The sequence below is a fragment of the Calypte anna genome, chromosome 5 (assembly GCF_003957555.1).
Source record: "Calypte anna isolate BGI_N300 chromosome 5, bCalAnn1_v1.p, whole genome shotgun sequence".
Classification (NCBI taxonomy): domain Eukaryota; kingdom Metazoa; phylum Chordata; class Aves; order Apodiformes; family Trochilidae; genus Calypte; species Calypte anna.
Window position 1 is genome coordinate 3,352,393 of NC_044250.1, and position 15,489 is coordinate 3,367,881.

At 40.2% G+C, this 15,489-nt stretch overlaps 1 protein-coding gene across 1 annotated transcript; it reads right to left on the minus strand.

Annotated features, from left to right (window-relative positions):
• Nucleotides 1–211: 211 nt before the first annotated feature.
• On the minus strand, nucleotides 212–14,046 carry CSRP3 (cysteine and glycine rich protein 3). The gene is made up of 6 exons (XM_008504794.2): nucleotides 13,992–14,046; nucleotides 7,551–7,682; nucleotides 4,128–4,296; nucleotides 2,626–2,761; nucleotides 1,881–1,974; nucleotides 212–728 (listed from the first exon to the last, which is right to left on the minus strand). The coding sequence occupies exons 2-6, from the start codon at nucleotides 7,660–7,662 to the stop codon at nucleotides 649–651; spliced, it is 591 nt and encodes a 196-aa protein (XP_008503016.2). The 5' UTR covers nucleotides 7,663–7,682; nucleotides 13,992–14,046; the 3' UTR covers nucleotides 212–648.
• Nucleotides 14,047–15,489: the final 1,443 nt, after the last annotated feature.

Consider the following 15,489-nt stretch of genomic DNA (forward strand, 5'->3'; position numbering starts at 1 on the left):
ATGAGGGGTCACTGTGGAACATAAAGAAAAAACTAATGTGAAAATAACGTGAAGCAATATCAGTACTTTATTGCAGCTTGAAAACATACAATTACAAAACTTACAACACTATATTCTAATAAAATGTTGTTTTCCTTCAGAAGTTTCTCCCTTTGAGAGGAAGAATTTCAAAGCATTTTCATTATCTGAAAGTGAGTAACACCTGCTTTGCCTGAGCACAAAATGTCAAAGTGCTATTAGGAGATAAAAATACAGATGGCAAAACACTGAATGAAGGAAAATACAGCCTAAATCAGAACCCTCTGGCTCTCACATTCTGTAAGGTATCTATCTTAATGGGACAGAATGCTGCCTCTTTAAAATTCCATTCAAAAGTGTGGTAAAAATAGTTTAAGAAACAGTGTTCCATGAATATTGTTTCACGAGGGTTTTTTTGTCTTCTATTCACTCTAAAGCAAACACAGATCTAGTTTTATCCCTGTACCTTTTTAAGCCATTCTAAGAACTTCTTAAGATACAAGCTCACAAGTTTTGCCTGCAAGGTGGGAAATACTAAACAAATGCCCTAGGTTTGTAGCAATATGTGATGTTTAGTGCTTCACTTGACAGCTTCCAACAGCAGCTTGAGTCTGTTGCATCCATTTCTGCTCATTCATCCTCTTTCTTTTCTGCTTGAGTGAGGCCACCAAACCCAATTCCTTTGGGACCAAAATTTTTTGCATAGCAAACTGGAGAAGAAGGAGAGAGGCAAATGGAATTCTGAATGTTTTCATCTAGAGGTCAGTAACTTTTGGGTTTAGTACTGCTTCTAAACTTAAGTTGATAAAAGGAAGGAAATCTGAAATAGCATCTTTCTTGGACAAGTCGACAGGTTCTGAGAGGAAAACAGGAATCACATACTGAATTAAACAAAACTCCCACCTCAACTCCCAAAATAATTGAAGAAAATTTATGTATTTGGAATCTATAACATTTTCATTACAGTTGTTTTTCTATCTGAAAGTGTTCAGTAAAACAGTCTGTCTGAGTAATACAGACTGAAGAATAAGTCAGGGATTTTCAAAGGATGTTAGAAGAACTAGGGCATAATCCAGAAACTATTGATGGGAGTTTGAACTCTTACTTTCTCCCTATAGATTTCTAAGTGTGCATAGTTATTTATCACAGCTCTGCTGAGGAAGTAGTAATGATCACCATATTTCTCCAAATACATTAATTTGATCACTTATGGTTGTCAGACTGCACCCAAAGTCACAGAACTGAACTTACCCTTCTTCAGCATTCTCCATAAAGTTCAACCTAGCACATAAAACTTTTGGCTATTTCCCCCTTTATGCTGTTTCTAAGAGTTGAGTGAAATCTGAATTCTCTTGATCTGAGAACATCTGGATGTATAATTTAGCATGAACGTGTTCTGTATATCCTCCAACGTAGTGGAAGTGTCTTTTAACTCTTATTGGGAAGAAGTCCAATTAGGACCATGAGCATAAGTATATGACCTTTGAAGATCTGTATCTTTGTGGTTTGGGGTTTTTTCTGTTTTGGATTTTTTCTTTTTCTGACAGATTACACAGATACAAGAGTCTGCCCAACAGATATGACCAGTGTTCCTGTTAGAAGGTCTGAGGACAGATCTGAAAGGATGTCATATTTGTAGAAGAACTACAGCTTTAAATTCTAAAAGCTAATAGTAGAAGATGAAACTGCAGTGTTAGCCACAGCTCTTTCCTTTGCTCTCAGAAAGCTGTTAAAAGGATAAAAAGGAATTTTCATGATGTTGTTAAGCATGCAGCAAGGTAAGTCATGATGACAGAACTAGGTCTAAAAAGATTAATTTTATCTTGACTCAGTACCCCAGTTCATCTCATTACAACTCTTACCTTTACAGTAGAGCTCTCCATCTTTGTCTGTAACATTTGTAGATTCTAAACTCTTCCCACAGATAGCACAGCGGAAGCAAGTCTTATGCCAGGGCTGAGGGAAGTAAGACAACTCCTTGTATATTATGGAATGTACAAGAACCAAAGAACTATTGCTTTTTTATGGGGTGTTAAAGGTTGAAATTGTTTTTTTGGTCTCATGGCTTCTATTTTTAGTCACTCTGTCTTAGTCTATTTTCAATGACTTTATTATCCCATATCATTATTTTACATAGTGACCTTGTTGTGATTGGAGGCCTGGTAAAAAGCAGGGAGCTTCAGATACTACTCTTGTTTTAGGGCACTTTTTTGATGTGCAGAAGTAATATTCTAGTGTGAGTTCCTAGAGCAGTGTCATATGAGGCAGGCTTTTCTTTTTCTAGTCACAGAATTTCCTTAATGTATCTGCAATGTCCACTACAAATAAATTACAAATATTCCTAGAGCTGGTAGCAGAATGACAGAGCCAGCCTGTACAATAGTTGTTCTTCAGACACCAACAAGATGCAGAAAAATTGAAGGCAGCCTACAAAAAGGTTTTAAACCTGGAAGAACATTGGACTCTATCTAGAGATCTGCAAATTCATCCTTGTCTTTTCTTCCTGGAGACCATGAGTAAAAATGGAAAAGATCAAGGCCATACTAGTTATAGTTTATCACCACTGGAAGGGTGTGTTGTGTGTCTAGTGCTGGAGTAACTACTTACTTTTCCTCCTCCCATGATCTTCTCTGCAGCATACACTGATTTGCCACAACGGGGACACTTATCAACATCTACCATCTTTTTGGCAAACTTTGAAGGATTGGTTGGTGTAGAAGCACGAGTAGACTTTGGTGAACCCCTGAAACAGAAGTTTCCAGTGGTTTAACATACTGTTTAAAGTGTTATCTTCATTCTAGAAACATGATGTCATGCTTTTTTTTTTTTTGGTAAGGGATAAAAAGCACAATATTGCTGGACATGCTGAAAGGGGGAACAAAGAGAAAATGCAAGTATTTTATTGAATTGTGTTGTGTGATTGAAAAGCTGATATTGTAACTGCTGACATTATCTGGTTTGGGCTTAATGCAGGGAGCTGACAGCAGGCATGTGGAGAAAAGATTATATTTAATGAGAAGTGAAAATAAAAAAGAATTTTGTTTTATTGAGAGGCAAGAAGGGGAAATACAAGCAAAAGACCTCTCTGTTCTCTGTAACTGCTGGTACTCAGTGGTGAGCAGGGGAAAAAGACCTTGGATTTTGCATGCAGGTGTTTCATTAGTCACTAACATTTGGACAGGGAACTGGGGGTCTCAGCTGTCCTGGCTCAGAAGCACATCAGAAAAGTAGCTTTGCTTTGTGTTTCTGGACCTGGTGCTTTATGTCTTTGTGCTGGCTTAAAGCCTTTCACAGAGTGAGTTCTGAATTATCGGATTATTGGCCTGCAACAGGTCATTAAATCTGCAGGACATGACAATTTTTGATACAGAACTCTGCCTATAATGGATTCAGATCTTAAAAGGAGCTCCACTTAAATACCTGAGTTAAGCTTTTCTTTCTTGCAGTGGATTGGGTAATTGGTTTCCCTATAGTAAAACCAGAAGAAAGTATTGCTGATTTGGAAATCCACAGCTTTGAGAATTGTAGAAAAATACTGTAAAAATGTTCTGTCAGAGATAATTATGTGCAGCTGAGGCTTTTGGAAGATGGTTTCCCATTAGAATTCCTTTGTTCAAACATGTTCTCAGTGTGTTTGTGAGTGTTATTCGAGCCACAGGGAGGATTTAGAAATGTTATTTCCTCCGTTGAGAGGAGAGTTAACAGTATGTGGTAGTGTGATTATTTCTCAAACAGTAAAACTTAACTGTGTTTTAACCTCTGAGAGGAAAAAAATGTGTTCTCATGTTCTGCAGTGAATGTGACTTTACCACTGTGCTGTGAATAGCAAATGAAAATAGCAGTGAATATTTGCATCTGTGGTGGCATATAAAGGCTGCTTCTGGAGAATAATTGCCCTTTGAAGGAGGAGATAATTCATAAAGAAGGCTTAAGGAGGCTGAACATCATTAAAAACTGGTAAATTACTTTGTCCACTGATAGAAAGGTTGTAGGAAAGTCTGCTCTGCTACTTGTGCTAGTTGTTGTTATGGAAACAGGATAAAATCTCTAAAATACCCTGCTAGACAAATAGTACCAGAAAAAGATGCTGTCAGGAGGGTTTCACTCACTGTTGCAGATTCAAGCCCAGATGGTCACCAGTATCAGTGCTGAGACATCCTGCCCCTTGTCCAAAGCCAATTCCTTTGGGACCATATTTTCTCCCATAACAAGTTTTGCAGTAGATTTCAGATTCATGAGCTGCCACTGTGGTGCTGTCCAGAGCTTTTCTGCAGGCCACTGAGAACAGGGAAAGAGAGGCACAAATAAACATCTGTGTTTTCCAGGTTCAATGGCTGTGGTTCAGAATAATGGCTACTAGTGTTTGGTTTAAAAATACAGGGAAATGAGGTGTTAGAGAGGCTACAGAGATGGCTTAACTCACTGGCAAAGTGAGGGAGACTTTTGGACCAGAATGATGCTGTAGGAATGCTTGATATGTCTTTGTGGAACACAACTGATACCCTCTGCAGTGCTGCTTTAGCCCTGGCCTCAACTTGGAAGGACCAAAAGTCAATGATTGCCAAGAGCTACTGCTTTGGGGATCTTGGTAAGGAGGTATCCCTGGTTTGGGAAGCACAAGCCACACCTAGAGCTAAGCAGCCTCACGTGTGGTTGATCTCATGGAATTGCCCTGGCAGCTAGATGCCTCTTTTCCCACTTTTTTCTCTTCTGAAACTGGTTCAGCAGTTAGGGACTGAATTCTGCTACTAGTCCAGTGCATCTCCTGGCTGTTTGTGCATGGAAAGAAAACCCAGGAGCTGTTCTCATCTGCTCAGTGACTGCACTGTTCTGGGAACTCAGCATCAGGCAGCTCCCACCCCATTCAGAGAGGGTTTTCTTCAGTTCAGACTGCTGATAGAAAACCAGGGCTTTGTAGTATGCTTAAAAATGAAAATTTCAACACCTCTTGCAAATTGTTCACAATATCAACGGTGGCTGATAAGAGTAACAAAAAATAGGGAAAAAACTTCTTTTGCCACTTCCCTTGAACAAGTCTGTGCCCCACAGAGGGAATTCCAGCCATGCATGGGCTGTGATACCTTAGAAAATGAAGTTGCTGAGATCTTGTAAGCAACAGAAACCTCTGAAATGCACAAGTATTGGAAGTGGTTAGAATTTCAGACTCTAGAAGAGCTGAGTGTTTGATGAGTCCCTTTTCCCCCATATTTATCTTAGTGGTCCTGCTGTGAGTCTAAAATTCATTCCCATCAGAGAATTTAAGCTGATACTGGTTCCTCTGCAGCTTTAATCTCATCACTGTACTGCACAGAGGGGAAAATCATTTGCAAGGACTTTTATAGTTAATAGAAATAAAACGAGGGGATTCTGTGTATGTGTGAACCCCATCTCCTCATGCTCTGGCCTCTTCAGCTTTGAGATGATAATTATGTTTGCTGGGGGAATTAAGGGATGATGGAAACTCCAGCAGCAGATAAAGTGCATCTATTTCTGGCACCTTAGGGATAGAGTATCAATTCACCACAACAGATGGAGCAAAAGCCCTTGAAGTGCTGTTGTTGAACTAACTTGCAGACCTGTCATCTGCCAACAGATTCTGTTCACCAGCCAGCAGGGAGAAGTTTCAGGTTGGTGGTGTGAGATCCTGCCAAATGTCCATCACAGCTGCAGCTTAAGTAACAGCTGACAAGGGAACAAGGTAGATAAACAGCAACCTGCATGGGAAGGAGGGTTTGTTGGAAAGGAATTTCTCTCTCGTAATCTTTCAAGGGAAATACTGTGGAGAGGAGAGGGTGTGATTTTTAGTTGAGCTTGTCTGGTTCTAACTGTGTTAACTGGCTGGTTTGAATTGGTAATCATTTTGCCTAAATTGAACTTTCTTGGATGAAAAATACCAGTGTGTTTTGTGTGTCTAGTCAAATATAATGTAGGATGTAAATGTTTATATTTAATACAGAAATATAAAAGCTCAGCCAAAGAGGTTAATTGTTTCTGTACCTGAGATTATGTTGGGGAGGATTGGTTTTCTTCTCTGGAGAAATGAAATCCTGTAATTGGTTTAGTGAAAAGCCCATGAACATGATACATGATACTGAGTTGTCCAGAGCTCCTGATCAGTAGTGTGAATCATAGGAAAAGTACAGCAAATTACCATACCTCTCATATGCCAGCAGAGCTCAGATGCATCTTTAGTTTTTGACCTTAAACATAGCTCAGCTGGGAATCCTTATTTTAGTATATGACCTATTAACAATTTACTTAAGACTTGTGATGACAAGAGGCAAAATAAATTTAAAAAATAACCCCCCAAAAAACCCCAAGAAACCCAAAACAAATCAATACCAAACCAAACAAAAACCAACAAGCCCCACAACACACACAAAAACCCCAACCAGCCAGCCAAAACCATACAAAAAGCTCCAAAATACAACAGACCAAAGAGTTGGCAGAGCTAATGGGTATGTGTTGTTTATCAAGAATCACTTAAAAAAAAAAAAAAAGCTTTTTTGTCTGAAATGCATTGATCTTGGGATTCACTGTAAAAGTACTCATCTTTTATAGTATCCTAATGAGATACTTGCAGCTTACAAGCTCTGTTCAGTTGTTCTTGACTTTTTAACTTGAAAGAAACCTGTGGTATGCCATGTTGTGGGGCAGAGGACTGAGTTTCTTGGAGATGGACCTGGTTACTGTTCTTCAGTACCTTTAGTGTCCCTGTCAATAACCACCCCCTGCATGTTTGGAAAAAGAAAAACCAGGAGCCTGAGAGAAAGATTGCTCAGAGTGAAGGGCTAGAAAACTGATTATTAAGAGCTGCCATGGAGGGGCAAACTGGCATTTCAGGGAAGTGGCTGCTGCTTTGAAAGCAGATAAGCTCATTTTCCATCCTTCCATTACTAAAAGGATGGGAAACCAAAGGTTTTATCTTTAGGTTTCTAGAGGGTGCCAGACCAGAGTCAGTGAATCAGTCTCACTGTGCTGTACTTGAGGAAGGATGATTAACATGTGACTGCCTTCTCCTTCAAACTTTCCCAGAAGTAAGATGCATAAGCTTTACAAAACTTGCCCTGTGTGCAACTCAGGCTGATGCTGGTTGCTTCTCTCATCCTGGATGTTATTTAGAGTGTTTAAAACCCTCTGTGACCTGTGAGCAAACATGTTGAACTGGGAAAACTATGAAGCAGAGCAATATAAAAGTAAGTTTAGTAGCTTTAAATGGAAGATTTAAGTGGCATTAGTTTAAAACTTGCAGAGGGGAGATTTAGGTTAGACATTAGGAAAAAAATATTTCTTGTGAGGGTGGCAAGACACTGGAAAGGGTTGCCCAGGGAAGTAGTGGCTGCCCCATCCCTGGAAGTGTTCAAGGCCAGGTTGGATGGGGCTTGGAGCAACCTGGTCTAGTGGGAAGTGTCCCTGCCCATGCAGGGGAGTTGGAACAAGATGATCTTTAAGGTCCCTTCCAACATAAACTGTTCTATAATTCTCTGATTTGTAGAGAGCTGTGGGAATAGTGTGAAGTGAACCCAGCTTACTGCAGAGGAAGCATGTCTTGTGAAAACTCCTTCCATTGCACTGGATTTCCTCAGCGTGGTACACAGTCTTTTCACAGGCACCACATTTGGCTCCACCTCCCCAGTTTGGCATCCTTAGAGCTCAAGGGTGATCTAGAAAATCAAATTACATAAATGAATACAACAGCAAGAGTGAACTATTTTAAACACAATAGCTCGATTATATTTTTTTGTTGTTGTTGTTGTTGATTTTTTTTTTACCCCTGTCCAGTTAACTGCTGTAGCAGGGTGGCTCCAAGCCAGTGCCTACTTGTGTGAATTACACCACAGTACTTGTGGATTATCTGCTATCAGGGAGATGAGAGAGTGGCTGAGAGTCCCCACAACCTCGACGTGGCTGTCCCTACCAAGGAGGGAAGATCTGGGGAGACTTCCTTGCTGTTGGGAACTGGCTGGTATAACAGGGTTTTGAGGCACACCAGTAGCCAACCTGCCTCTGCAGGAGGGGGATGTGTCCTCTGTGAATTTAGGGTGCTCATCTGGTGCTTTGGCAGACAGGTTAAGTCAAAATCCTCTGTCCTCTGTCACCCGTTCTTGCAAATAGGGCTGTTCCTTAGCTCAGTAGGTTGTGATGGTAAATATGTCAGCTGACTGTGAGGTGTTAAAAGGTGCCAGGATCACTCGAATCTTTTCTGGAGAAGTGGCTCTAGGATTTATTTTCCAGCAAATAGTTACTTTATTTCAATCCTGCCTTACCCTGTATCCCTTTTCCTCTCAGTTTTTGCTTTAAGTGTGTTGATCTGGCTTGTGAGGAAAATTGTCATGGAGGCTAACAAAGACTTTGAACCTTTACTGGAATTTAAATAAAAGTGTGGACAGTATTTGGCATTAATTTTTCTACAGAACAGTGTTCTACCTAATCTCTCTGTTAAGACATCATTTAATAGTTTTTATATCTATCCAAAGCCAAGGACTCGGTCGATCCAGCTCCCCGTGAGCTTCCTCAGTGACATGGATAAAGGCAATTTTCTGTGTCAATATGATATCATTTTATACAGTTCACACCTGGATAGTTCCACCTTGAAGCTTAAGAACTGTATGATGTTATTTCAGAGGACGTTTTAATAGAAACAAGTTGTTGCTTCTCTGCATTCCTCATAAAACAAGATCGGTGCCACAGCTGTTACAGAGTAACAACAGGTAGGTTCCTAAGGTGCTGGAGGTATGCTTTTCTTTGTCGATTTCTTTAAAAATAGAAACATCTGAGATTAAAAGCAAGCAAACAAACAAAAAGTAGTGCTTATTGTTCCAGTTCTTCCTATCCCAGTTACTACTGAAGTGACATGGCCAAGGTCAGTCAGGACAGAAGTCTCAGAGCCAGGAGCCCAGCTTGGGTCGCCTGATGGCAGGCTCAGTAAGTGCCCTTTCTGATGATTGCACTATCAGACATCTGAAACAACCCCAACCCATGGTTTGCCCTTCTGATTTTTTTGTTTGAGTCATCGTTTCTGGAAAGCCTGGGACGTCATCCTGTCACCTGCACGCTGCGCTATCGCTTTGTTCTCCAGCTCCTGGCACACGCCTTCCCCATCCTTCTTGGAAAACCAAGTCACCCTCTTATTATAGTTCTTTTGAAGCCTGCTTGTGGTATTTGGGTTTGATTAAATTCACCACGAGATATCCCCAGTTAAGAATAGGATTTTGAATGCTGAATCAGGGCTCGTGCCTGGGAATTTTCCTCCACGGTCAAGCGAGAGAGAGGAACCAGAGCAGTGATGTAACGTAGCTGGTCTTTCACATAGCTTGTGTTTTCAACATCAAATACAAACCTCCCATCTCCACTGTCACCTCAGTGACTTCTGTATTCTATCTCCTGAATTGCAGGATTAAATGAAAAATTTCTACATGCCAGCTCTGCAAGCTGAAGGTGAAAGGGATTCTTTATGGCAACTCACACTGGAGTACATTACAGATGTTTGTCCAGCCATAGGAGTGTCTGCATGTGCTGAAGCAGAACACTGAAGACATAGCAAGGAGAGCAGGTTTTAACAATCAGTGTTTGATAACAATACACATCCAAACATTTTTGGTTTAGTATTGGGTTTTTTAGTGTAGCTTTACCCCTATGTAATTACCTGTTCACTGCTGTGGCTGTTCCCTGCAGCAGACAGCTCACCTGTCATCCTCATGCAAGATCCAACCTCTCTCTTTGTGAAACTGATTTATGCTCAGCTGAACAAGCTCCCCGGCTCAGTCAGCCCAGTCCTCTGCTGTCAGACAGCAAGGGCACTGTTCATCTCTTTCAGACCCTGTCTGTTCTCTTGGGAGGCTTATTCATGAGCCAGCCTACTCTGACAGGTAGAAACAGTAATGATGGAAGAAGGAAAAGAGACCTCAGCTTGCCTCTGTCTCTCTTTATCTGTAATCTAATGGGTAAGAACAAAAAATCTCATGTAGCTGAAATAAACAAAAATAACTGCACACAAAGAACAGATGATGAATTTGATCTCTTCTTAAATCAGTAAAGGCTTTATCTTCTTTACGACTTTTGTTACCCCTGATAAAATAATTTTTCTGTTTCTTTTAAAGGTGATGTAAAGGAACATGGAGAAATCTTTCACATAGGTAAAATCTTATTGTCTCATTCTGCCATTCTGTATTTTCTCCTATCTTTAAAGTAATTTTTATCACTACCATTTTATATATATATGAAAATAATGCAAGTAATGATTCAAACATTTTAAAAGAAGAGTGATGGGAGATAAAAATCCCTTTTGTGACACTTGGTAAAAATGAGATTTTTGTGTTCCAAATGTTCCCTTTCAGATTCGGTTTCGAGTCAAATCCTGAACCATCTGGAGCAGCACTGGAGCAGAGCAGTTTGCACAGCTCCAGTCTCTGTAAAACTGCTTGTGCTGTTCTAGTTCCCCTCAAAAGCACACAAAGCCTCTCAGTCTGTGGTGATGGGATGCTTGTTGGAACCAAACTCTAATGACATCATTAGCAGAAGGCAAAAAATAATCTCTGAAAAAGTCTGATAATGCACGATAGCGAACCTTGTGCTGTTGTGGGCTGTGGTTAGAGCTCTTAAAAGAACCATTGCTCCTCAGGCTAATTATAGTAACGTGACTGGGCATGCAGACACATTTTCCATGTTTTTTTGGCATCACCTGATGTGAAGCTGGAGGAGAAAGAAGTTGCAGGAAAAACATTCCCAGGAGGACGGTGGTGTCGGGACGGCAGCGTGTGCTGCGGTGTCCGCACTGGCAGCCCCAGAGCTGGTGAGCTACCAGGACATGTGCTCCTCCTGTCTTTGCTTTGTTCCTCTCCCTGAATGCTAAACTGCTGTGGCCATCCCTATGGATGCTGCCTGTGCAGCAGTGTTACCATTGCATAGTAAATTCCACAGGGTGGGTGGCATCCATAGTTTTCTACTCATCTGAATTGTAACAGTGGATAAACCTCCACCCTTACAAAGTGCAAATAAAACTCAGTCTCCTATTTGTTGTGGAAAAAAAATTGCACCTCAAATCTTAATTTTGCTTCATTTCCTTGGGTGTCAGTATCTAAATCCCCTTCAAATCCCTGAACTTTGTTGTCTAAATCTGGTTATCCTGCAGTGACTGCTAACCACACGTCACTTGTATTTTGGTGATTTAGTGGGAAGCAGAGTGGGCTCACTTTGGATGTAGTGACCATGCAGCAGGGGAACTTTTGAGTATTAATGTTGCAGCATGTTGGCAGGCACTCAGGCTACTTGCAAAGTGGAGAAGTGTTCTTGGCCTTGCTCTAATAGCATTCAGCACCTCATGTCATTCCTTTTCAAAATGAAGCTACTATGTGGAGTGGAATTTCTACACATCAGATGTACAGCCAAGGATACATGCTTCTCATTATTTAGGGCTTGTTAAACTAGTGTCTCAGCTAGCCTTGGAGCAAGGAGACCTTTGAAGGGTTTCTGTGCTCTGCACAGGCATGAAAAAATGTGAGCAGTCTTCTCCTGTGCTCTTAGTCATACTGTACAAATCTGGATGGCACATAACTCTCAGGGAGTGTCTCTCATTCTAATTGGAATGTGATTTATAAAAATATAATCCAAGAATATATTTAGATGGGAAGCTGATGCAGTATTGGCCTGATGAATCTATGCAGAGGAGTAAAAGCCAGTGCTAGTGCTGTGCAGTGTAGTGCAGGTAAAAAAGGTGTTGAAATTCTGGTGTTTCCTTGCTAAACGAGTTTTTCCCTTCTAGTTGCTTACCCATTTGGTAGTCTGGAGCTCGGGTTTGAAGCAGAAGTCATGTATTGTGTGGCTGGGAGGATTATCTCAAGGTGCCACATGTGCTACAGGATGGCTTTGAAGGAGATGAGTGGACTGGGAATGATCCCTCCCTGTGATCACTGGTAGAAATTGTGGTAGAAAAGCTGAATCAATGGATAGGATGTGCCTTGCTTCTCTATTTGCTGTTCAGTCTAGACTCAATAGTACAAGCTTACCAATTCCTTATCTAATGAATAAAGAGTAATAATACCAAATTAAATCAGTCTGCACTGAACTGCAAGTATCAAGGCTGCACTGGAAATTCTTTTCCCAGCTGAAGCCTGTGGGAAATGCCAGTGCAGCCAGGACCTCACTTGCAGTATCTAATCACAGCTCCCCTCTGCCCTGTCCTGTGACCACCAGTGACTGATGTGACTGTGCTGTGTTACAAGCATCACCAGCACTGTGGGGACAACAGTATAGAGCTTCCTTTATAAAAGTAGCAATAAAATGATGCTGTAGATTTTTTTTTCTGCAAGTAATGCTTGCTGTGTGGTGTTTTATCTACAGTGTAAAGCACAATTCCTGCCACTGCCTCTCAAAGAGCCTGAAGGTGTTTTGCTGAAATCCATTCTGTTGCAGAAAGTGTTCTCTCCCAGCAGAAGAGATTCACAACAGAGAAAGTGTTTGTGTTCAAAGAGTGAGTACAGGCAATGAAAGATGCAGTGTTGTTATCTAGTTATTATAATAGGCTTTATATTCCAGTGCATTCAATGGACTATGGATACAGGTAAATTTTAAGTTTGTTACTGTCATACATTTCGCCTCCACTGCAGTCTCTCTCCATCTCTCTCTCTCTCTCATGCCACTGCAGGCATGTTTCCTTTATTTCTGCAATAAATCAACACATGGAGATCAAGGAATGGGAATTTCCACACTGACTCAATAAGCTAATATGATTTTTCACTGGTAGGAGTTGCTCTAAGTTACTGAATTCTTTGAACCAAAAGATTTTAAGCAACTTGATGTGAAGCATGTGATGTGCAAAGTTGATAAAACCCCCAAAGTCCTATGTCTGAAGTCTTTTGTTTCACCTCTGTGTCCTTCCATTTACCTATTATCCTCTAGCACAGTAATGCCACATTTCTTTTAAAGCTTCCTTGAAGCACACTGTTGCAGATATTGAAGATTACACCTCCAGAAATTGATGCCCTGACACTAGAACAAGGTACATGGTTATGGCTCTGACTTAATACCAACCACACCCCCACACATACACTCGCCCATACATGCACAGAGTTCAGTTCATGTGGCTGTTGGAAACTGCATCCTGCTGTACAAATGGCCTGTTCATTTTTCCAGACCTAATCCTGGGCTATCAGCTTTCAGTTTTCCTTCCATGAGATCTTTCTCTAAATCCTTATCCATGCACCATGTCTTTTAAGTGCAAAGCAAAACCCTCACAGACTGTAAAATGTTGCTGTGATGATTGAGATCAGACGTTTATTTTACCTACATACAAGGCTTTACTGTTTGAAATAGTTTTACCTTTAGGTACTTCTAAAAGTAAATAACTTTGTTATTTTTATTAATTATTGGAGCTTTAAGACTTCACCAACTGTGCTGTCTTTTAGTGCTTGAGTGATGGGTGTGTGAGTTCTTTTGTTCTCTGTTTCTATCTAGCCATTTCCTCTCAAGGCTGCATAGAAGTTTTCTTCTAATTAGATAAAAAACCAATTGATCACTGACATGAAATATTTTGAGGATTTTTTTTTTTATTTCTACTTCTAGAATACTTTTGATCTGAGCAATTACGAAAGCATGGAAATTTGTATCCTTTAAAAGGTTCATGTGCAAAGACAAACTAGTTGTGGAAAACAATTCTATAGCTCTGCAGCAACATTTTTTTAAGCTTTCTGAAACTTCTGTTCTCAAGTCTTGCATTTAGCCAAAATGTATCTCTCATTAATGAGGTCCCCAGAGCCCTATTCTTGTAACATCAGTAGCTATTAAACAAGCTGAGAAGCCCAGCAAGGATTTCTCCTATCAGTTTATTGCTCCAACCCTAAAATATTCCTCTCAGCTCTGTAGGACTCCTATTTTTGTACTGTAGCTACTTTCTTTGTCAAGCTGTAAACTGTTTCTACTAAATACCCAAACCCTTGATCAAACAGTCTTGGCAAAACCTGATTTATTCCACTTACCTGAGTCGCTTGAAGTTTCTCTCTCTTTTCTTGGGCCTTGAAGGGTTTGAACACAGGGGATTCCTGCACTCTTTAAATGCAGTGCCCACTGCTCTCAGCCCTATAAGCTGGGAGGGGAGGGGAATGAGAGAGAGTTTCAGGGATCTGAGCAATGCCATTGCTATCACCAAGCTGAAAATAACCTCTGACAAAAGCCTGGCATTTGGTTTCCCTCTGTCCACTTGTGAGTAGGTGGACAACAATGCAGCCCCTCAGATTACACCTAAGGAGCATTCCTAACTGTGGTCAAAGAGATCAGAAATAAAGATTAAAGTTTTATAGTTCCTACCACATTGCTTGTTTGTGAGAAGACCATTTCTCTAAGCCTAAGTACTGTAGTTTCTTATTTTTGCAGCTGTGGTGTCCAAACATGAAAGGTTTGTGGTTTGTTGCCTTTGAGTAATGCAAATCTCTCTAAACCTTTGCTTTTGTACTTGTAGAATGAAATCAGTAACAGGTGTAAGAAAGATTTATCAGTCACCACTTGGGAGAAGAAAGAATCTACTTGCTGCTGCAGTGAGAATCCCCCCCATTTTCAAGCTTTTATCCTTCCCCTTCTGTAGCAGTATTTTAATGATCCTGTTCTGTCAGGTGTGTTTTGTAGTACAAAATAATGTGGCATTATTAAAAGTAAGCCAATTAGTTTTACTCTATCAGCTGTTCTAATTATGGGTTTTTAACCCACTTCAAGCCTGAATCTTGGGCCTTGCTACTGTTTCTACCATAGGATAGCCAGGCAGGTTTCAGCTGGGAAGGCAGGCACACTGTATTTTCCTTTTCTCTGTTACTTATTCCTTTTTTAAGGAGAGCATGAGCAGTGTCAGGAGGCTTCATCTTTTTCCCTTCAGTTTAGAAGAGACCTTGCTCTACTTAAAATCAGTTGGTTTGACTTAACCTGTTTGATATGAAATTGCAAAATAGGAGAAACTGCAGAATCTTGGCTATGTAAGGAGTGCACATCTTCAGACCTCGCTGAGATGATCTGTGTAGCTTGAGACCCAAACCATGTCACTTCTCAGCACTGTGACATTTGGATAACACTTTCCAGAATACTATGAGGTGATAAGGATACTCTGAATTCCAAACTTTATAACTATGTTTTCCTCTAGTTGTTGTTATTAGGAAATTTAATCTCTACTGACCAAGTTCAGAACTTGGATCGAGTTAATTAAATCCCTTCCTGATGAAATACCCTTTTTCTTTTTGTCTGACAGGGGTTTGTCTTCTAAAGAAAGGGAGAAGTCAGTGAATGTAGAATGTTATCACTTAACTCAGGTAATTTAATTTGATCAAACAAAAAAAGTCAAAATTTAAGTTTGATGTAAGTTTAATCTGAACAAACTGATTTAAAAATACAGTATAAATAATTCTTAACTTATATAAAAAATGATTAAGAATTCCTTTTTTGTTGTTTTGGGTTTTTTTTTACTAACTTTACAAAAGAGCATTATTAACATAA